This window comes from Stigmatopora argus, chromosome 15 (assembly GCF_051989625.1).
Source record: "Stigmatopora argus isolate UIUO_Sarg chromosome 15, RoL_Sarg_1.0, whole genome shotgun sequence".
Lineage (NCBI taxonomy): Eukaryota > Metazoa > Chordata > Actinopteri > Syngnathiformes > Syngnathidae > Stigmatopora > Stigmatopora argus.
The window spans coordinates 5376587-5399886 of record NC_135401.1 but is presented as its reverse complement, the minus strand read 5'-3'; the positions used below and the strand labels follow the sequence as shown (position 1 = coordinate 5399886).

At 41.1% G+C, this 23300-nt stretch overlaps 2 protein-coding genes across 9 annotated transcripts in view; both read right to left on the bottom strand.

The window, feature by feature from the left end:
• Positions 1–6124, bottom strand: part of qkia (QKI, KH domain containing, RNA binding a) — a 53629-nt gene extending 47505 nt beyond the window's left edge. For 2 of the 6 annotated variants that reach the window (XM_077620604.1, XM_077620605.1), the window contains exon 1: positions 5646–6121. In XM_077620604.1, the coding sequence (XP_077476730.1) occupies positions 5646–5790 (145 nt within the window). In that variant the 5' untranslated portion in view covers positions 5791–6121. Of the gene's footprint in view, positions 1–5645 lie in introns of all 6 variants that reach the window. The other 4 variants (XM_077620602.1, XM_077620603.1, XM_077620606.1 and 1 more) reach the window with 4 other exon arrangements.
• An 8870-nt stretch (positions 6125–14994) lies between these two features.
• Positions 14995–23300, bottom strand: part of pacrg (PARK2 co-regulated) — a 151121-nt gene continuing 142815 nt past the window's right edge. For all 3 annotated transcript variants that reach the window (XM_077620212.1, XM_077620213.1, XM_077620211.1), the window contains one exon: positions 14995–15891. In XM_077620212.1, the coding sequence (XP_077476338.1) occupies positions 15731–15891 (161 nt within the window). In that variant the 3' untranslated portion in view covers positions 14995–15730. The remainder of the gene's footprint in view (positions 15892–23300) is intronic.

Here is a 23300-nt window from a genome sequence, read left to right as displayed (position 1 = left end):
TTAGAAGACCATTAGTGGACTTTTAAGTAGCTAGCAGTTACACACAGTGAAACCTTGCACCTATATTTCAGGTAGACATTACAAACCCTAAAGTAAAATCTAACACCAAAGAGAGTGTAGCTGTGAAAATTGAAAAACAAACAAATATCCAGGAGGTTGATCGGAAATTCCTTTGTGGTTGCAAATACTCGTTTCCTAGTCCTCCACTGAAAATATACAAAATAAATGCAGCTGCGGCCTGCAGGTTACAAAGAGACAATGTGACCATTCAGTTCATTTTGCTCCCTTGCTTGGTATATAAAGGCAGGAGACAAGAAATGCTGCCGAATAATGTGATATACGCTTTACCAAATGGTTACATGTAAGAGTATCTTTGCCAATTAAGGAAACTATGTTAGTTGACAACGATGAAAAGAGGTTGGTCCAGATAGATCATACAAAAATTGAGCAATAGATAGCGTCTATCACTATCAATCATAGTCAAATGAAAATTTGTCAACAATATAGACACCTCCGTAGGGGAGAGTGAGTGCCTATTGGATGTCTCTTGTCACACAGCTGTAGGTCTCCAATCTCAAAGAAGGAAAACAAAGCACACATTTTGAAATCTCAAATTGCATAATTTCCTCTCTGTGTTTTTGCAAAGTGATGAAAATAAAAACTGAACTCTTTTTTTACCATGCTGACATAACATTTGTCAAGGAAGAGGAAGGATCTGTGGTATGTCATATGCAGCTGGGTATGATGACAATTAGGCTTTTGTCTAGTCAATGATGATGACAAGCCTAAGTCTGATTTTATTTATTTATGTGGTGAAGTTGAAAATACAACTTGTGCTCTTGTAGTAATATTAGACAGACAGAAGATCACAACATGTACTTAAAATTCCTTCAAGGAACCACACAGACAATTAGCCTGGCTGTTCTTAAAGCAGAACAGACTTTAGACGACAGTGACAAAGATAGTACGGCATGACGCTCCAAGACAGGAGACGGCCGAGCAGAGGCAGCGGTGATAAGGAGGCCCCAGCACTCGTGGGATTGAAGGCTGAGATAAGAGCCCAGAGCTGATGTTGGATGACTTTATCACACAGCACCCGCTGGGACGTGCCCTAGCTGATGCTGGGGCTGAAGGTGTAATGGGGTCCAGGTTTTAAGGTCAGGGATAACAGGCCAAAGCTCAATAAGGCACTGTGAAGTAGCTAAGCGACCCAAAGCGAGGACAAAATAGAATCATGCCTTCACTACTCCCAACTATAATTTTAATTTAAGTAAAATGTAGCAACGATCGAGGATAGCTTTTTCTCTGTTTCAGAATGGGCTACAATTACACAACATTACTGTTATTACAGTTAACAACATAACTATGACACAAGTCAACTGGAAAGTTCTAACTATTACTGGAATATGACCTGAAACACCCACGAAAATGAAAAAAATATCATCTTGTTTGGGTGATTCAAATCCTGCACCCACTTAGTTCTTTGTGGAATAGTTTAGTTACAATTCATTGCCTTTGAATTGTTTTGATGTCTTCGGCTTTCAAAATACTATTTATGAACTAATTGGGATTTCTATTGGGTCACGAGGAACCCGCAGACCACTTGTGGACTCCACTTGAGGAATGCAGTTATCAAGGCAACACAAGCAGCTAGAATGAGACCAGGACAAAGCTTCCATATTCGACTTCTTAAATGGTAGCTCCGGCTCAGTAAACCGGCACAGAGAATGGTGCTCGTTAATTAAATCCCAGTTTATAAAGTGGTGCTTGGGGAAAGGATGTGGGGGAAGGCAATGGGGGCTTGACAGTGGATAAAACAGGTTTCAACTTGTGACGATGGCCCCGCAAAACACCCCCAATTGGCTCATTCTGTCAACCTCTATTGGTGCACTAAGCAGAGTGGTGCTCTATTCTAATAGATACCGCATTGATTGTGTGTCAGGGGTTAGAGCGGGTTACGTCCTCTGCCGAAAACACACCATTAACCTCGAAAATATGCTCAAATGATCAAGATGTAGAAAACAATAATGCGTTTGGAGACTAGTTCCAGGAATAAAGAACAAGTTTATAAAATAAAAGAAGTGGAAGACACATCACGTTGTCGCAATAGTCGAATTCTCTAAACAAGCATTCCCAAAGGAAGTCTCTAGCAAAAGGCTCTGTGGTGGACAAGGGACCGGTTGTCCTCCAATTGCTGACAGCTCCCCCGGGGAAAGTCAGAAGAAAAAAAAAAAGAAAAATGAAACAAGACAGACACCTAAGTGGGCATGCAAAACAAGTGGCACCAAACATGCCTTCACTTGAGTTCACTACGCCATGCAAAATCTATTAAACAAACAAATCTGAAAACAAGCCCCAGAGGAGTGTTTTGTTTTGTTTAAACTATTAAAAAACAACACAATTCTTTGGATCAGGATGGAAAAATGCCACAAACACAAAATCATTTCCACCTTCCACTTTGCTAAGTTACAGCGTCTTCCCAGTATTGCCTTGCTATATGGCCCGCCTTTCCCTGCCAAGTGAAAATATAGCAATTTGAAGCTGCTTGTTGGCTGGCAGGCTGGAAAGATAAATAATAAAATAAAGCGCCCTCCATTGCAGGTGTCACCTCGGGCAGATGAACAACTGAAATGCAAAGGGATGGGGTGGTCCAAAAGGGGGCACGGGCCTGTCAATCTGCCACAATGACCTTGAGGCACCACATACATGTCAGCAACAAAATGAGTGCGCATGGACGGGTATCCACTAGAGCAGGGTGGGAGAGACACTAGGGTGGGGCCTGCTTTTCGCTTTATCATACTAGCAGCTGTGTAGAGGCATGCATTCAAAATTTGGGCGGGTGAAGCAGGGGAATTCATGCAGCTGTCAGCCTAGCATACTTTCAGACCGACACATTCAGAGGGAGTATGTGTTGGATTTAACTGGAAGTGCTTAACTGGTTAGATACTCGAATATAAAAACAAATCATTTCTAATGGGTGGGGTTGTCCTTACATCACAAGCCTGGCTTGGAAAGCCCTGAATGTCACACCAGGGCGGTGAGGGTAAGGAAAGCAAACAATCCCTAACTGAATCCAGACGTTTCAGACTTCTCGGCATCGAGGTGACTCTCATCGCGCACATACGCAATTTCTGGCAAAGGGGTAATATTTGGCTGGGTGCTGTGGAAACCCCTCGTAAACCTCTAGAATGCTCGAGGGGGTCTAAGGGAAACTTAGTGCAAATGTAGTATTATTTATTTCTTGAAGAAGGTTGAGGAAAACTTTTGGTTGATACTATGTGGGGCTCTATACGTTTGTAAAATTGCCTTGTTTTTTTAGGAAAGAAGCTCGGGAATGCATGTTTAAAATATGATGCTATTTTTTTTGAGACAACAATACTTAAAAGTTCCTTAGCAGGAGAGGTATTTTTTTAAATTCAATTATTATTACTCATTCCAGTTTTTTTAAACAACTGGAGTTAATATTTAGAAGGCTTTTGATCATGGGTAATGGGCAAAAGTCTGGAAAATTATCAGGCACATGTGGACAGTGTCATCTGTTTCTCAAGAAAGAGGACGGGGGAGGACCGCAGCACTCTGAGTTCTAAAAGAGCAGTCTGAATTGCGGTACTTTATTATGACCATTTACAAGGATATTCTGTTTTGTTCCAAAGTGGTAACAAGTGGGGAAAGTATGTCAAACACCATAAATTCACAGCACCATGTACGGAAATGCACAATGATTGTCTCTAGCTCAAAGATTAGTAATTTATTTGGCCTAAAATTAAGATAATATGAAAAAATACTTGAGTCATTCCTTAGGTTCATACCAAACATAGATGTCAAATGCAATTAAAGCTGCACGAAAGTTATCATATGTACAAGTTTCTGCTCATCACAAATCAATTTGCTGGTTCAGACAGTCTCAGTCAGGTTAGAAGTTAAATTGATAACAAAAGAAAAAGCACCTGGTATAAATAATATGTAAAAATTCAGAGTCTCTTGGATGCTTGAGCCTATCCAAGCCAACTTCAGGACTTTACCGGTTGAAACCTGCCAGTCAATCACAAGGCATGTAAAAGACCAACAACCATTCAGACCGGCTGCAAGTTGGTCGGGAAAAGTCCATCAATACACCAATCAATATCAAAATCTTAAAATATGAGCTCATTCTCTCCTTCCTGAACATTTAGGAGAGTGAAAACCATGCATTTTTGTATGAATGACTAGAGATGGAACAACTCATAATTTAGGGGGTTCTTTCTAAAACATTCAAGTGAATAAAAAGCCTGTCATTCTGTCAGAAGAGATCTAAATAAGACTGAATAAAATGCATCGAAACCTTGTGTAACAAATTATTTATTTAAGCCAGGCTCGCTTCTTTTCGGAGTTTTTCCTTATCAACCATCTTTAAGGGAGTCGAGAAATCTGTGCAGACCGGTTTAGCAGCAACATACTCGGGCGCCTATGCACGCCAGGCAATGGCAAAAAATACGATGAGATGGCTTGGTATTTCCGTCAACAGTTGTATCCAAAATAAAGGAAGAAAACAACAAGACGTATTTTTTGGTGTATTTATATCCTGTGAGAATGCAAAGCCGTTTTAATTCCATGTGTCACCACCCGGCGTTGTGCTTCAACTACGGGGGGCTGTGGCGCTCTCTAGTGTCCCCATCTCGGTTACATAAAACCCGCTTGGCTTCCTTGCTCATACCGGCTTAGATTGTTGATACTACCGACATTGAGGGGGGGCAGTTACTCTCAGCTTTATGAAAAATAATATATATATATCATCACTGAGACAATATAGCAGGTGCGCGTGTTATAGTGCGAGACAAAAAATGACAACGTTGGGCTATTTTTTTTTTTAATTTCGACGTCCCGCACAGCTAAATGGAGGAAATAAAAGCAGAAGTAAAGCCGTGCCTGATTTTATTCTTAAAGGGGGCGAAGGGGGGTAGATCGACGGATAAGTTAGGGAGGCTTTCCGGGCGTCGACTGTCCATTGTTTGGGCAAGACGCGCACAACATTCCTCCGCGGCTTGATCTCGCCCCCTGGGCAACAACTCCGCAACGTTCCAAACAACTCCGAAAAGCATACGTAATAATAATAAATAAATAAAAAACTTGGGCGTCAGTTTGGTGATCAAGCGCCCTAATTTTCAGTTTGCAACGCATTCCGTAAAGAAACGTAGCGAAGTTTGGCTCGAGTGGAGTGGCTAGCGTGACAATGTGGCTAGCCCCAAAGCTAAAACTACTGGAACATGTGGAACCGTGGCCCCGGCTACAATACAACCACGAGCCTCTTAAGTGGCGCAAAGTTCACAATAAACGTAAACAAGGCTTATTAACTCGGAACACTCGAGGCTAGAGTAACTGATGGTGTTATAACCGCAGTAACAGAAAGTTTTTGTCCAGTCACAAAGTCAACAGTACTAATCAGCACACACGCGACATTTTGTTACAACGTCTTGCGAACGTGGGATGGGAAAAATAAATAAATACAAATCGGGGATGATATGGCCAGTCAATATGAGGGCGATCTGTGGAGGGGGGAAAAGGGAACCGATCGGACAAACGTTGCGGACGCCGGACATCGCCTCCCGGTCAGCCTCCCTGCCTCGCTCGATCCCCGGTAACACCACCACCACCAGCATGCCGCTTACCTTCATCGAGAAGCCGCTCGAGGTGCGTGAAGATGCCGCAGAGATTGGGCAAACTAGTCATGAGCTTCTTCTCGTTCAACAATTGCATCAAATAGTCGGGACTCGGCCTCGGTCGCTCCTTCACTTCGACCTCTCCGACCATCATCTTTGCGGCGGGGAGAGCGGAACACGAAGCACCGCTGAACACAGAATCCTTATTTTCGGGGGTGGGTAGTGGGTAGGGGAAAAAAGGAAGAAAGGAGAGAAAGGGAAAAAAGAAAGAAAAAAACTTGCGGCTCCGGATCGCTCGCTCCTCCTCTCTTCGTGAGAACAATACTCTGGAATGCCCCCCGTTTTCCCGAATTGTTGCAGTCTCGGTTGTGTTCGCGTGGTTTGAGCGGCGGAGGAGGAAAAAAAAGAAAGCCTTATTTCCCTCCGCTCGTGGAGACCGTGTGCGCTCGGGGACGTTCGATTCCTCCACTGTAGGCGCGAGGGACTGTTCCGACGGAGCGGCTCCGTCCTTCCTCGCCACCGATTGGACAGTGTACTTTCATTGGGCTAATGGAATAACCAATGAGCGTCCGGAGCAGAGGCCCTAAGGGGCGGGCCCAGCTTGTCGGTAGAAATGATTGATAGGAACACGGGCCAATCACGCCAGGAATGCACAACATGCCCTGAAGTGTCAACACAAAATATTCAGGGTGAGCCAAAACTAGGTACTGTCTATCTAAAAAAAAGGTTTTCAATTTAGACTAATGTACATTGCTTAAATGCAACTTTATCTCCTTCAACATTGAAATCTTCCTCAAAACTTTCAAGAACATGCTGATTAAAGTGCCATACTTTTTCCCCAGCTGTTTCACTTCCAAAATATTCTTCCCAAATAAACTATTTTCATTTAACAGTGCAGCGAAAGAGTTCCAAAATTGGGTTTGTGTGGGTGGTTTGGTTTTATGTGAAGTTGGAGTTTCAAAGTAAGACAATATTAGGCTTTCAAAACATGTTTTAAAACAACAGGTTTAAAATGGGGTTTACGCTCACTAGGACAATTTACTGCTATTTGGGGTAATTTCAAAAACTCATAAAGATTTGGCGTCTACATATGTAGACATTTCACATATGTTCCATATTCTAAAAAAAACATGAAACATAATTCTCGTAATTCTCACGAAATCTTTTCACTGATGTTGACTACAACAATAAGGCCAACCACAGCAATCTAACTCTTATCTTATCTGTGCTTTCTTTTTAACCTCCAATTTGTCTTCCAGACAAGGTAATAAACCGTGCTTGTAAAATGTAGTCTAGGATAGTCATTAGAAAACACCGGAGATTAAATTAAACAGGCAGCAAAATGTCCATGATCCATGGTGTGCGTGACCACTTGTTAGGGAGAATTCAATGTATGGAAAGCAAAAAATAAAATAAAATGCTTCCATATCTTTTTACGGCTTCATTTTTTTGCTTCCAAATCTTTTTACGGTTTCAAATCTTTTTTCCCCCACTTCAAAATCGACGTGGGGGGCACAGCCCCTGCTGAGGGTTGCCTTCAGAAAATGAAGTTGCTTTGAATGATTATGATTCCACATTCTCTACACTTTATTGACTTGCAGAGAAATACTTTAGAAAGTCATTATAAATAAATGTTGGTTCCTTTTGCATTCTTACAATGGCATCCTCACCATCTGAGCAACCTGCATCTACCAATAAGACGCAGTGATAAATAGGTAAATTACCAGTATTTGTTCAACGTTTGAGACGTAGCTTTTTGCGTTACATTTTAAGTTTAATGTAATTACATAGCGCCACGTCTCCCCGTAATTTATTACCTATAGCAGATCCTTTCTGTCACAAAAAGTCAACAATAAGTGCTCGATCCGAGTAACAACACTTACGACTTGGCAGAGCTGCGTTCCCATTTGGCACTCGGTCATACCATTTGTTTTACCAATAAATCTGTTTCTATTGATTTGGACAACAACATTCCATTTTACGGTTCCATTAGGTCAAATAGTGAGCCCAAATATGACATCAGCATATGTGGTCCACGTCCTCACACGACGCCTATTGTTACCCAAGACTTGTACATCTTGTTATCCATCTTGGGAGCCATCGATCAAGGCCACGGTAATCGATGAAACCTTTTCATCTTCCTGTCCTTGAGAGGACCTTTCTACATAGACTCGGAAGATTAACATGCCTGATCAATGGGAGACACGCACAACAACTAAAAAAATGCCAGCAACCCCTAGTTTCCTTGTTAAAGTTCATATGCTGCATCGGAAGTCAGATATTTTCGGTCCAAAAACGTGTTGCAAATTTTTGGGGGGGAGTTACGAGCTTGCCAATAGATTGAATTAAACTTGTAAGTCAATGTACCAATGTATTACATATACCTTGGGAGGAGATTAACATGCATGAGAGGGGAAAAAAACAGCAAGTACCATAGTTCCACACTTTCCCTGTGGAAATAAATCATACCGATGGTTTTGATTCAAGCAGCATTTTGGCTGCACAAAGAAAAGGTGGCAAGGGTCTGGTTAAATACGAGCCCTCCTTCCCTGCTCTTGGGCCTCATTCAATTTGTCTGCTTGCTGCTCGCCTACTCACGTCTTTGTGCGAGTGAACCTCCTCGCCGCCTCCGTGAGTGCTCCAACAGCTGCACTCTGACCTCTCGGGCTTCGGCTTGTCGCCATTGTGTTGACTGAGGCTAAGTTTGAGCCTTTGGAAGAGCAGAGCGGTGATAATGTCAGCCAAAAAAAAATGAATTCCGAAAGGTTTGATCTCAATGAAAGTAAACAGTTGCTATGTTGTCCTCTACGCTCCCCTTTAAGCAGTGTATACACAAAGATGAGGTAAGTTTTTGCTCTAATTACCACTGAGCTTAATTTAAGCCAGTAGGAACAAGCCGGCCCAGAAAAGGAAAAAAAAAAGTTTCATTACACGCTAGAAAAACCTGACAAACTGTGAGTACGGAAACCTTAAACTCATTTCACAAAAGCCACAGTCTATGTTATGGAATGAATACAAATGAACCATCAAATTATATCTACTTTCATACATTATTTATCCTCTGAAGAATGATAAACAACAAATACACCTTAATGACTACTGTCAAGTGACCAAGGTGGACATTTAATTGACACAAAGACCCCCAAAACCCACCTGGTCCGGTTCGTCAACTCTGTTCCGACCTTAAAATGTTATTTATTATGGATTATTGTCCCCTTCTTTCAAGAACTGGGCAGCAAGACATTAATTCCAAAATGAAAATGACTTCTAACACTCTACTAGGCCCGCCAATGACTTTCTAAGCAAACTGAGAATAAAGGTGATGACTGCACAAACATGTTTCTAATTTCACACTCAATGGGAGCACAGGCACACCAGAGAACAAACTCTTTCATCTAAGTTAAAAAATAAATATTCCACAATATGAGTCAATATGAAGTGGTGACACATCCCATACCAATAATGGAACACTTTCAGTAAGTCAGTGAAGAATGACAGATAAAACCTTTCCAAACACACAAATGTTAGATTTTCTATTTGACTTTTCCCCGCCCCAATACTTATTTTTCCACACTTTTAAAAGCGCCGGGAAAAAGTCACGGAAGCATTGCATCAAACAGAAGCTGACATTTATTTCAAGCTTTGAAAATGCCTTTCGTTCTTATCTTTGATGGCGTGTGTGGTCATTTGAACCTTGACGCGTGCCTGCCTGTGTTGAGACTCATAATTTTTCAGTGAGTGAATACACAGGCACAGTCTGTGTGTGTGTGTGTGTGTAAACACAAGTGTTATTAATTCCCGCTCCCTTTGTGGCTTCGTCATTTTTAATAACACGCTTTCTATTCAACGATTAATCCAATTAAGATCCAGATAATTAAGGAACATGCGTTGAGGCTGTTCGCAACCTCATAATGAGCCCACTAAAATGCCCTGAGTTTTCCACTAGGAGCGTGCCAGTGGTGCTGGTTGGCTGGCAAAGGCGTGCCAGGCGGTACCAGCCATTGCCCCGGGACCCGACTTTGTGACGACGCCTCTGCTGATGTGCGAGAAAAGCCTGACAGGCACATTTAGTAAACAAAACAACAGCTTTTGTTGTTTTGAAGTAACTCGCTTTACTACAGATTGAGGCAGAGCAGAACACTAAACTCAATAGAATGGACTGCAAGCAATGAGTGTTTGTTTTGGAAATTGGATATCCTTTACTTTGTTATTTTTCAAGCAGGATTACTCGTTTTTCATTAGAAAATGGCAACATTTTATTGCTCGGGTGCCACTTGCTTAACCATTTGTCCTATTTATGCACCATAAGTTTGTGTTATGTGGTGATTTATAAATTATAAATCGCAGGTCTGGCCAAGCTAAGGAAAAAGTGCAATTCATAAAACAAAAAAATATGGTGATATTTACAAAACGTTAGGGTTAGTTCAGGGGTGTCAGACTTAACGTCAACTCGATTTCATGTGGGCTGGACCATTTAAGATATAATATTTAGATTTTTTTAAATAAATGGATTAAAAGAACTGGATTAAAAGCCCTGACTATTCAGTTTTTTATAGATCTAAAACAGTGTTTATTTTAGCTTTTTTATATATATTTTTAGATTTTACAAAATGATTTTTGAACTAAAAACACGTAAAAATGGATTAAAAAATTACAATTATTGATTTAAAAGGGGGAAAATCAGGAAATGTAATATACATCTATACTCTTCATTTTAATATGATCCTAAAACAGAAAGTCGGCACTCATGATTTACTTTTCCGGTCCACACAAAATGATGCGGCGGGCCAGATTTGGCCCCCGGGCCGCCACTTTGACACATGTGGGTTAGTTAGTCTGTTGGTTAAGCAAAAGGCAGTTTGTGTATGGTATGCAATCCTAAACAATCACTGTTGAATTTGTGTTTTTCACAACAACATTTTTATGTACACTCATTAATAAAGGACATTTCAATGTTTTTTTTGTCACAGAAGCCAATTATGGGCCAGTCATTTACTTAATTTTAAAATTCTCTGTTTAAGGGGGTTTCTCTATTAAAAAAAATGACCTTAGGTTTTGTGCTGCAAATACAAAAATAACAAAAACAGCCAGACTTCCATTATCAGTAAGAAGAAGGTGGTGCCTAGTGTCGTCTGGTGGAGAGGGAGACGGTGGGCTGGGAGACTTCTATCCATCATGTTACATTTGACACCTACCCGCCGACTGGATTACAGGGTTGAGGAAGGCCAAATATGTTTTCAAGTTAAGCCAGTTTCATTTATGGGCCAGTGGAATGATTTATCTTGGCCAGGTAGGAATGCTCACTCTGCAGCTTCCAAGGAATCTGGCAGATTACTATAATGGCAAATTTCCTGGTTTAGGAGGTAGTATCAGAAGCCTGGGTGCCCATTTGGTCTGGCTCCCCAACTTAAAATTACGGAGAGACAATGTGAAGCAACTTGAAGGAAGTGAAAAGCATATCTTTTTGGTTTATTTGTGCACCCGCTCTGGCCTCCCCAAAGCAATGACACAACAGAGTGTTTGTGTGTGATAAGACCAGGAAGAAGAAGCTTCCTCATTGATCACGCATGTCCAGGCAAAGATTGACCCAGCAGCGCGGTTCTGAAATCGAAACATGCACACACGCTTGCACACCAACAGATGAAAAGACCAACAGATAAGAGAGAAAATGTATGCGTTGGTTGAAATATACAGACAAAGTCCTCAATGGTGTTCAGAGTTCAACAATCTTGCAATTGGAGCGAAGCTGCAGAAGGAGAAGGAAAAGAGAAGGAAGCGATAAAAAGGAATACTTTATTGCTGACTGGCCTTTTTTCGCCACCAACGCCTGTTAGTTTTGGCTACAGCAATGACAAATACGTTGCTGCATTATTGTGTCACTTAACCCTTTATAGCGCACACATTCACAGCATGTCCTCTCAGTTTAAATGAATTGGGCATCAATTGTTGTCAATGGCAAGCAATGGATTAAAAATTATGAAAAGATAATCATTTTTAGAGAATTATTGGGGGACATAACCAGTGTATTTCAATTATTTTTAATTTGTGTTCTTATATTCTTGTAGTAGGGGATAATAGTCATTAAAAATGAATGTAATACATAGTTAAAATACCAGAATTTTGAATTTTTTTATTCATGTAGTCCGCACTATACCCAATATTGATATTACGGTCTACATGAGCCAAAATGTGATGTCTAGGTTTTTTTTAAAGGAAAAGATCCAAGGAAAAACCCATTCATAATTGGCAGGGAATTTTTTTCCTTCAACATTTTCAGTCAAAACATATTCCTGAGAGCACTGTAGGAAATTTAAATCTAAAATTCCAACCAAAATGTTTGTCCTTGACAGAGGTCTGCAGAGTAGCAAGAGGCGTTCCAGTCGAGTTTGTTCTCTGCTGAACACACACACCAGACAAATATTACATTGGCCCTCCCTTTCCTCTCGTTTGATTATATCCTCTCTCCTCTTTGTCTTTTCTCTACTTTTTCTTCAATCTCATTTTCCCCTGCGTCAACACAACGCTATCAAGATGTTTGGACAGCTTTGGCATCTCCGCCGGCCTGTGACGACTGAAGAGGACGAATTTGAGCTTTCAGGAAGTTTGCCGCGTTTCCAATCCCGAATGACTCCCGTCAAGGGGACTCGGGGGGCAGCGGCAGCAGCTGTCGTGAACTAGCTACGCTAATAATAACCCCGCCAGCTAAGTGAGGGGGCCCCTGCGTCGTTTGGGCTCCATCTCCGGAGTCCGGTTACAATGAGGAGTGACGATTAGGCCACAGCGTGGATTAGGGGAAGCTATTTTACCCTTGAAAGGACGACGGATAGGTGGACTCGCTGCTTGAACGCGACTCTTCGAGGTGACTGGACACCAAGCTCCTGGAAAACGCAGTCATGTGAATTACCCCCGAAATCCAGCGTGTGGTCACTGGCACTCACGCGCAATAGTTCAGCTATTTTTAACTGCAATGTGTGTATGTTTGGATGTGAAAGGATTTGGAACAACAGTCACTGTGCAGTTTCTGTTTGGCCCAAGGACGAATTGAGTAAAGGACTCGATCTCGATCTAGGTTTTTTTTTTTTGTATGACATTAAACTATTGCACACTATGCACAATGAGTAGGAAAAACTTATAGGGCCATCCACCATTCAGAAAAAAATCAAAGTATCTTGATCCGAATGCTTACTTTGTTATCTTAACACACTACACGTCGACGAATGATTGAATGCATTTGCATCACTGCTCTTTCCAAGTCTGCAGGTTTGAACCAATCATGCACCGATGCCTGCGGTGGACAGAGTAACCTCATTGGCTGCTCATTTGATTCTGGTTTACTTGCATGAGCAACTACAGCTTGCTGATGTTGTTAGGTGCTGTTTGACATCAATGCATGTCTACGTGACTGTGCAGCCATGTATGTAAACACGTGTGCCTACTCATGATGGGCATGTAGCTTATTCGCCGTTGTTCCTTTTCCAGGCGACCACCTTTTCCTGACGAGCTACACTGGCTTTCCTAGTGAGGTTGAAATGGACATAATTTAGAAATTAATGCCCATTAGTGCCTATGATGTAACCTAATTGAGCCACCAGACTGACTGGGCCTTAAAGTGAATAATATTAGAGGCGGCATCAAAACATTATGGCTTTCCTGACATTGAATGCAAGCAAAAAAAATAAAAATTCTGTCTGGGCGGAGTGACAGCATCTAAAACTGCTTTTTTTTGGAAGGTCTACAACATGCTACCCTGACCATTTACTGACCAAACAAGCCTGTGGCTCACTTAAATTGGATGGGTGAAGAGGGACATTACTGATACAGTTCCACTCAACCGCGGGCGAGACAAAGTTCGACCCACCAATCAAGAAAGGCACTGCAAGCCTACTAAGCATTTGAAAGTGTAAATGTATAGTTATTCCCATTTCAAAGTCCATTTGTTCAATTCAGTTTTTATCATTTCTAGTGGGCAAATTTGAGCCTGGTATTCCAATATGTTTTTGTAGTGGCTCTAAATGTTTTTCAATATCATTTTTTTTGTACCTACCGACAAATCTCCTACTCATAACAAACTTGCTGGTCAAATTTCATGTTACAAAGTGAAACTGGCTTCAAGGATGAACTTTCCAAACAATTTCAGGAGGCACTGCCAAGTGAATTAATGCTTGCTGCCAGAGCTGATTTCACCGCTGTATTCCCTTCACACGCTATGATGAAAATGCATCCAAAATGCTTTAACTTGTTGGCTGCCATTAATACTGACATATATCCCATCCATTTAAACTGGGAGGACTGGCAGTGAATGATTTAAGGCACTAGTTGGTTCTTTCTGCTTTAATGTATTCCAGTTATTTCCATTGGCTTCAGCAAAATTGAATGACAATCTTGTTTTTCCAGACTGCCTACACATTTTAAGGAGGAGCGATGTTGTCTTTAAGGCAAAAGTTGAATTGCAAAGTAGTATCAAATTTCATTCTTGACTTTTGTAATGGCCTTAAGGACGACTGGTATATAATAGCAGTTGTTTAACGGGCTTTCTTTCCTTAACATCTGTTGTTATCCTTGGTCTATTTTTTTAACATGTTTTACTTATGACACCAGTGGTTTGCTATGAGCTTCAGTACAATGTAAATATTCCATTAGTCAAAGGGAGCTTTTTTCCCTATTTGGCCCATTGGACATCTGTTGGATCTGAGATAAGGATCTTTTAAAAATCGTATCTGTTCCAAAAGTAAAATAGGGATCATCATGAGGATGTACGGCTGGGCCTTATTTTCTGAACCTGTCACTCCTTTTCCTCTAAAGTAAAAGTAAAAGTAAAAGGCCAGGTTAACACACACACACACATACACACACCTTCCCCATTGTTTTAATTTCACACTATCCAATATATAGTGAAACTTGTTGTAATGACAATAAAAATGCCATATAATTTTTTTTTTTTTTTGCCATTACTTAGAACTTTAGGGAATTTTTCCTTCATTCACTGTCTAAATGAATTGACAGGCTTTAGCCAAATTGATATTTTCACTCAGTTAATTGTGATTTGTCTTTCCATTGCAAATTGATTGTGTGCCTATACACGTCAAGGTCAGTGAATGAGTTAAGAGGAACAAAATGTGGAGTGCGGAGTTTAGCAGAAGTCACAAGCTTACGTGACTTTTATGAGCGGCAGTTTTCCTCGGAATGCCGAGGGCCGTCATTCCGAAGGTTCCTGTTGTGACAGGCTCCGTCTCCAGCTGGCTGCGTGACACAATCAGCCAAGTTGGACTGTGCAAGGTAAAATGATAGTGTATCAGGTGTATGGCAACAACAGTATGTGAATGAAGGGAAATCAAAATGTCATTGTCTAAATGACAGAGTGTTAATTGGCTTTTTAATGACTCATTTGCATTGGTGGCGCTACAGAAATGAGGGCTTCATGTGGTTATTGCACAACAACAGAATTACAGAAGTGAAAACAAAATGGCTACATTCGTAACCAATCAGAATAAATGTGAATTGGAATTTTGTAGTGTTTTGGTATGCAAATGTAGTCAGATAGTAATTCCCAAGTGTATTAGTGCACAATATTGTTATTTAAACCAAATAGTAAGAAGTTTCAAGTAAACCTAAAAACAATGTGATCCTTGTCCACAGTTTTATAGCAAATTCCATATACAAGTAAAAATATTACCTGTAATAAAAATATAAGAAACTTATTTCCATTGCACTGTGCCTACCTGCTCATGCACTTCGTAGTCAGTTTTATTGCTCTTTGTCTTGCCTGGAATAAAACTGTCCATCATTGTAACTTTTGTGTACACAAAGCTAGACATTTAAAATATACATTGATGCTCCCTCACCTTATGTTTTAAGTCTGAATGTAGCTGTATTCTCCTCCACAATCTCCTCTCTGCTACAAAATCATGTTTTGTCTCAGACCTCACTCCCAGTTGACACAAAATGGAAGTGTTATTTCAAGCTAAACAAAAAAGTAAACATTAAAATCTTGGACAAAATATTCGCAGATACTATCGTAACGTGGAAAACCGATTTCTGTGCAGTGAACCAATCTGGTACTGTGCAGTGGAACAACTTAAGCCTCCTGGATACACTCAGTTAATCATGCAGGACTCATAAGTGGGCACCATATACTTGATGTTGATGAAGGCATCTTCTCCACCATAACGCTCCAACACCTCTAGAGTCTCCTGAATGAGGTCACCAACATTCTCTCGTTTTTGCTGGCTGTAGTCGATGCCATCTCCGGAGTTGACTGCACGACAAGAGATAAAGTTAAACGTGATATTGAAACTTTCAAAATCATAGAAATAGGGAATTGTTTTAGACTTATTCATTTCCATTCTGTTTAAAACTGGAAACACATTGGCACTTCCGATGTAGGTTGTATCATTCACATAGGAAGCAGATTCACAGCCAGCTGTATTCTGAGCAGAGTTCATCATCTTGTCAAGCAGTTTGACTGATCCTTCATGATCCACAGGATATTGTGTTTTGGTACAACACATGTATTAAAACAACCAAAAGAAAGAGTGGACTTTGTTATGTCTAAGAAAAAAAAGGTTTGTTTCTAGCTTTTTCACCCATCATACATCTTGGTGACTATTTTTTACATTCTCTAAGATGAAATCTCTTCTCCAAAATACTGATATTTTACATATGGACCTCCTTCTTCCACATTTCTTTGGAAATGACTCAAATTTCTTGAAACAACTCAATGAATTGCACAACATTTCAGTTCAACATTCACATTCTGCAGAAACGGTATTCTTCTGCTACTAATGCTTTTCCTTTGGGGCATTTGTCGCATAAATCTTACTTTAGTTTACATTTGTTGTGTCAGGCTTTCTGCCACGGCTGCGCGGACGAGATTTTAGTCGTAAACCTTCTGTACTTTCACTCCCCTCAACTATGCCGCCAGCCTCATTGCTCATTTAATGCTTTGGCCTGCCTGGATTGTTTTGATACTATTTCAGATTGTGCTAACTAGCATGGCTCCTGCAGTTCAAAAACACACAACGAAACGTTTGAATTGCTACGTTTAACGGCGGCCTCTCCTTCAGATCGCATGACCGCGTTTTACTTCAAGAAGAAAAAGAGTGATTGGCTGCCAATGGGGGGGGGGTCTGGGTCTAACGTGCCAATGGGGATTCACGTGGCCATACGAAGTAAGAAAAAAAAAGCATTGTGGTTTCAGGTTCCTTTTTCATCTAAGTCTAATTAGTCGCTCCCTTTTTCCACATAACGGGTGTTTTTCATCTCGGCCTGTTCCTCCTCTCGCTTCGGAGCGAGATCACTTTTATTACAAATAAAAAGGAGATTAGCGTTAAAAAGGTGCCTTTCGAATTGGATGAATGACTGGTGTGTACAGGCATTCGTCTCCATGGAGACGTCAGTGTTTCTTTTGTTTTGAGGCCCAGCAACAGTGGCATGAGATTGACATTTTACAATGCTGATAAGGCCACTGTGTGGATGTGTGTGTTGCTGAAAATGAGCAAAGAGTGGCGAGTATACTAGGCTAGATACCTCTGGAATGTTTTTCCGATAACAAGTTCCCCCAGCGCACTAGAACTCTGTTGTATGTTTAACTACTGTCTGCATGTGCGCATGTGTTTATCCCAAGGGAGGGCTGCTTTCTTGGCGTGTTGGCATTGGCTGGAAGCAATATATCAGGTTCAGGCCCAGCCCACAAACGCTCTGAGCAGGGCTGTTAAACCCAATTTGGTTCACGGGCCACATTCACGCCAACTAGATCTCACGTGAGCCGAACCAGTTTATTTTTTGGCTATAAAAAGGTAACTTAATGGTTGCCACTGATGCACTGTCAATGGCATGAAAGATGAACATGCACAGCCAGTTTAAGTGAATTGGGCCTCTATCATTGTCAATGGCAGGCAGTCAGTCCATTTTGTGTCACTACGGGGCGTGACTGGACGTTTGGTCGAAAGACGTTTGGTCCCCGGACGTTTGGTCGACCGGACGTTTGGTCGACCGGACGTTTGGTCGACCGGACGTTTGGTCGACCGGACATTTGGTAGAACAGACGTTTGGTAGAACGGATGTTTGGTCGCCAGGTTCGCTCGCTGTCAAATTCTGACAGAGAGTTTACTGTTGATATTTTGATATTACATATTTAGATATTAAACTCACTCTCTCTCATAATTATAATTTTGAGAGCTGGTTTCAACAGTAACAACCCGGCGCCCAAACGTCCGTTCCAGCAAACGTCCGTTCCAGCAAACGTCCGTTCCAGCAAACGTCCGTTCCAGCAAACGTCCGTTCCACCAAACGTCCGTTCCACCAAACGTCCGGGGACCAAACGTCTTTCGACGAAACGTCCGAGTACCACTACGGGGCACCGCAAGTTTTTGGTAATTTCCAATTCATTTTGGGGGAAATTTCCAGGCTACTTCCCGTGGGTTGGTCACTTTCTAAGGATTTTTGGCCATTTCCAGGTTATTTCCTGTTGGTTTTGGGGCATTTTCAGGTGGGTTGGGGCTTCACAGTTGGGTCTAATAGCAGAGTTTAGGGTTTCAAAGTTTTACTGCTCATCCCCAGGTCTTCTACCTGCTGTGATAAAATTTGTTAGACACGTGCAGTTTTCCTCAATGGCTCTCAGGTGACACACACAGCACACAAGATTTAGCGAGTCCAGCTCCAAATTCCCGAGCTGATTCAATACAATGTCAGCCAAGCGGGCCATTGTTTCTAATCAACTTAGCCTCGGCTGTGGAAGTTGTGGCTGAAAGCAGCTTAGGGTGGAGGGCTCCTTACACAATAGAGTCTTTGATACCGCAGAGAGTTGCTGACTGCCGACAGCCTCGTGCATTTTTGCCCGGGGTTCGGTCTTGAAATAGAGGAATGCAGATTGTGAGCGGACAGACGAGTCGGAGTTCCAGAAATACTTAGAGGAGGAGGTGGGTTTAGCTGAGGAACAGCTGGTTCTTATCACCAGAAAACACAGTGATAAGTCAGCATGTCTGCACCCTTCTTAAGTCATGCCGTTAATACTGTTTATCAACCACACTGCTTCATCCGACATGCAGCCTTGAGACATTTGTATTGTTTTCCTTTTAATTCACACTTTTTGGGTCAATACTTTTCATTCATGCACACTTTTATAATTATATTTGCTGATTCCTATATGTCCTGTAAAAAGAAAGAATAAAACTGTTATTTGGATTATTTCTTGATCAATTCTTTCTGTCATTGATGATAACAGACAGAAACTCCTTTAGTGTGTGTCATTTTTCTGTTGGGAATTTATTTGAGCGTAGTTTTGTTGCTAGTAGATGTCTAATTTAAACTGGGAGGCTTCGGCAGCTAGTGAACGATTCAAATGGGTTGGATGTCTATCGACATCAATGGCAGCATATGAATAAAGGAAATCTTTTTTTGACCTTTAATTTCCTGATGGTATTTTAATGGGTTTATGTCAAAAATGCTTGCTATGAATACAGTGAATACTTTTGGGGGAAAAGCAATTTTAATCTTTTGGTGATTATGAAGAACTTAGTGTTTTCAAGCGATCCACTGCGAGATTCATGCCAGGTAGAGGTTTGAATTACAAAATGTACAATAAATAAATTGAAACAGATGTGAGTGAGTAGGGGTGGTTTGCATTTTGAGGGTGGGAGGCAACGCTTTAAACTCCAGGAAGTAGCTAGAAAGCTGGATGGACAAAACAGTCCTGAATAAACCTCGTATAATACTGATGGAATCAACACGCACACAGTGGTGTTTTGACTGAGCTTGTCGTTCAATTACTAAATAGATTTTTGCCATTGAAATGATAACAAATGGTGTAAATTAGTTGAGTTTAAAAAGAAATGTGTACAGTAATCAAGCTTAGTATGTGTCATGATTTCTTGCTTTATATTCTTAAATGCTGTAAAACCTTTTTTGTTGATTCTTTGCTTTTAAATTTCACTTAACCTGCAGTGCATCTGAGTGTGAAATTTTGGTTCCCAACAAAAATCAAGAAAACCCAAATTCAGCTACAACTCAAAAGAAGGTTATGATGCCAGTGTGCAAATAGTAAGGGAGTGATAGTAGCAATAGAGGGCACATGTGTTCAACAGCAGGTATCTAATTAAAATGACCTCACAGTTGGGAAGAAGGCAGACCTCCTCCACACAAACACATGAAAATGTGTGTCTAATGTGTAGCCTTATGCCGGGTTATCTCGATTATGTATATTTTTATAGCCAATACAATTTCCAAATGTAAAACAGTTCTTATCGTTGTTATCTACAACCAGAATCTCTGTGAAATGTTGTATATCATATACACACATTACATTCTTCTCTAAAACTAAGAATAAATGTGTCTAACTGCGAATAGAAAAAAACCCACTTGTGGTGATAAAAGTGCACCTGTCGTGCAGAGCATTGTAAAACTCAGATTTCTAACACACACTTGCACTCTTGGACTTGGCCAACAGATGCCCTTTTTTCTCAAAGAGGTCTTTCCTATCCCCAACATGACCTCCTACATGTAAGGCAACAGTTGACTGACAGCACAGATGTGGCTCTCTGTCTCTCAAACAATATGTGGAAAATCCTTAGTAGAATCTAAAAACAAAGTCTTCCTTGTTAAAAAAAGGTCCTAAACACAACACAGAAATTTCCATCCATTTGAAGTTGGAGCAAATGATTGTCGCTTATTAAAAAAAGACAGGTCATTGGTCATCTATGGCACGGAAATAGTTAAAATACATTGTATTTCCAAGCCTTTCACCACCTGTTATTTGTAGTACGGCACCGGTACACGTTGGACTGGGTGCAGTGAATAAAACAAAAGGCTTACGCGGTCAGTCTATTAATCCTATAAACCTACTCTAAGTGGCGGCCATCTTGTAACCGCTCACGCGTACGCAAGCGTGACCTTTGACGCAGGTCGCCGATCTCATTTTTCACGTTCCCCCCCGCACGACTGAATTGAAAGTTGACTCTAAAACATTTGAACGTGTCGACATCATGAGACCAGAGCGTGTGTACCGAAGACTAAGATCAGACCGCAGCGCTCCCATCGATCTGCCTTCCGCGGGCTCACTCGTCAAGTCGGCTGCACGGCTACTGGGGAATTGAATTCCAATTTCACATTTCCGAATACACGTCTCTGGCTGAGGATCGCTGAGAATTCCCGAGCCGCGAGAATGTCGGAAGGAATGAAGCATCTATGAGCTCCAATTGTTTTTCATTGAGCGCACTCGGCTTTAATAGACCAACAGCAAGATAAGACTGATATCAATTAGTTATGCTCTTATGGACGACGCCAGGTCCCAATAATTATTATATAGTTTTATTTCATTTTAAAAAAAACTTTAAGATAGTATTTCAGAATTGCAGGCTATCACCCAGCATTTTATGGCAAAACTTGAAAAAGGTCAAATTGACCATGCTCTTCCCAATATAGGATAGTAAGCTTTGCATTTTTAATATTTGCAATGTTTGCATCTAATGGAGAATTTTTTTCTACTTTTAAATTGATCAATACTGCCATTATTTAGCGTAACGCCTTATAAAGTTTTGTTGGACGCATAGGAATTTTGTTTCAATTTTTATTTCACACAAATATGATTCCATAGATGCATATAATGTCCATTGATTTTGCATTTCTCGCTAAAATAAACTATACCTAAAATTGTCGTACTATAATCGGAGAATATTTTCTATTTTATTTTTCCTTTAACAACATCGACAATATGCCTAAGTGATCGGCGATTAGAAGAGTTGGCGTTTTGTTTAATAATCGATTAGCGGTCGATGAGTTAATTAACTATGGCATCCCCAAATTTACTGCCATCGATAGGGAATGATCTAAATATATTTATATGGTTTATCTCATATAATGCGCTCTGAAGAAAACCATGACTACAATTAGACCGACACCCCTGACTTAAGGAAAAGTCATCAACCCTATTAAGCACTTTTGATGCTCAAACAGACAGTGTAAAAGAAAAAGAAAAAGGGGGGAGGAAGTTCTTTTAAAGTAGGGCTCAGATGACACCTGTAACGAAATGTAGAAAACAGATGGCTAAAGGCGGAGTGACCCCGACAGCAAAAGGCACAGAACGGAATCCAAGGCGCACATCATGGTCATAGCACCTTACGTCTCAGCACACAATTATGTAACCCTTGTTGGAAAAAATGACCAAAGTAGACAAAGAGGAGCCGGAGGAGTGACGGCAACCCGCCAATTGGGAGTGACAAACGGATTTCAAATCAAAGTGAAGCACTGATGTCGGCCTTGAGCAAGGTCGGTCGGTGTACTTGCACTTCTTTATAAACTCATTCAAGTAAATAGATAGAACATTAAAACTCGGTCCCATAATTTGGCATTTTCCCCCCTTCTGTAGTTTAATCTGCCACTTTTACCTTAGAAGTGATGTGAGAGTTTGAATCAAAGTGGGACGGTGGGTGACATTAACCTGAGGTTAGATGAACGTCCTCACACCCTTTTTTTTCAAAGTCATTGGGGCAATGGGGCTACTGGAAGATCAAAAAAAGGGACAGTACTGAAAAAACAACAACAATTTCTTTGCTTCCCATACACACACACACACACACACACAGAGTTTTACTCTCTCACACTGTTACACATTCATTGACAGAGATGGGCCTTTTGCCCGACTAATAAAATCACTTAAGTCTTCATAACTACTTTAGCCTATCGCACACATACACACACACACACACACACAGCCCATCCCTTCCATTAACCTAATGAAGTGGACCTAAGATGGATGACATGACATCACAGCCACCAATCACTATTTCAAAAAAAAAAGTATTTCTCTAAAAGCTGCAGATACTCAGTCCCTCTCCATCCATGATTCTCTGCACCAAATAGGCAATGACTATTCCAGACCCCCGCCCCTCTTCCTCCGCACCCTTCAAAAAGACTTTTATTGGTCTGGTTATTTATCCCTGTAATGCAATTGGCTGGAGTAGATGCCTATGGATATGCAGGGCTAGTAAATCATAGAAGGCAGAAGGGGGAAAGGTGGTGGGCTTCAGAGAAATGGGTCTCAGTGTGATTACAACAAGTTGTGTTCAACAATGACAAAGGCACACAGAGACTCTGTCTGCATTTAGAGCAAGGAAGCTTTCACATTAGAAATGTGCACATGAAAATCAATTGGAGTGGAAGCTTTTTCCATATTTTACCATTGGAATAATTACGATTGTAAAGGGAGACCATTTTCAAATGGAAATGACATCATTTAGGCTGCTTTTTTGCCCATGCCGGGAAGGGCCATTATCATTCTTGACAAGGCAAGTAACTATTTTTTTGTCAACGTCAAAATCCACCAAAGTGGACCGTTGGTATAATCCAATCAGCACAAAGTAATGTACATGAACTGGGTTTATTACACCATAAACTATTAGGGTACTATATAATGGGCTAATAAATACACGGAAATACGTGTTTAGGTTTTTTGTAACAGTAAGAAACCAAGAAGATGAGTGCCGTTTAGTGTGGTACTCGGACATTTGGTCGCCGGACGTTTGGTCGGCGGACGTTTGGTCGGCGGACGTTTGGTCGGCGGACGTTTGGTCGGCGGACGTTTGGTCGGCGGACGTTTGGTCGCCCGGACGTTTGGTCGCCGGACGTTTGGTCGCCCGGACGTTTGGTCGCCCGGACGTTTGGTCGCCCGGA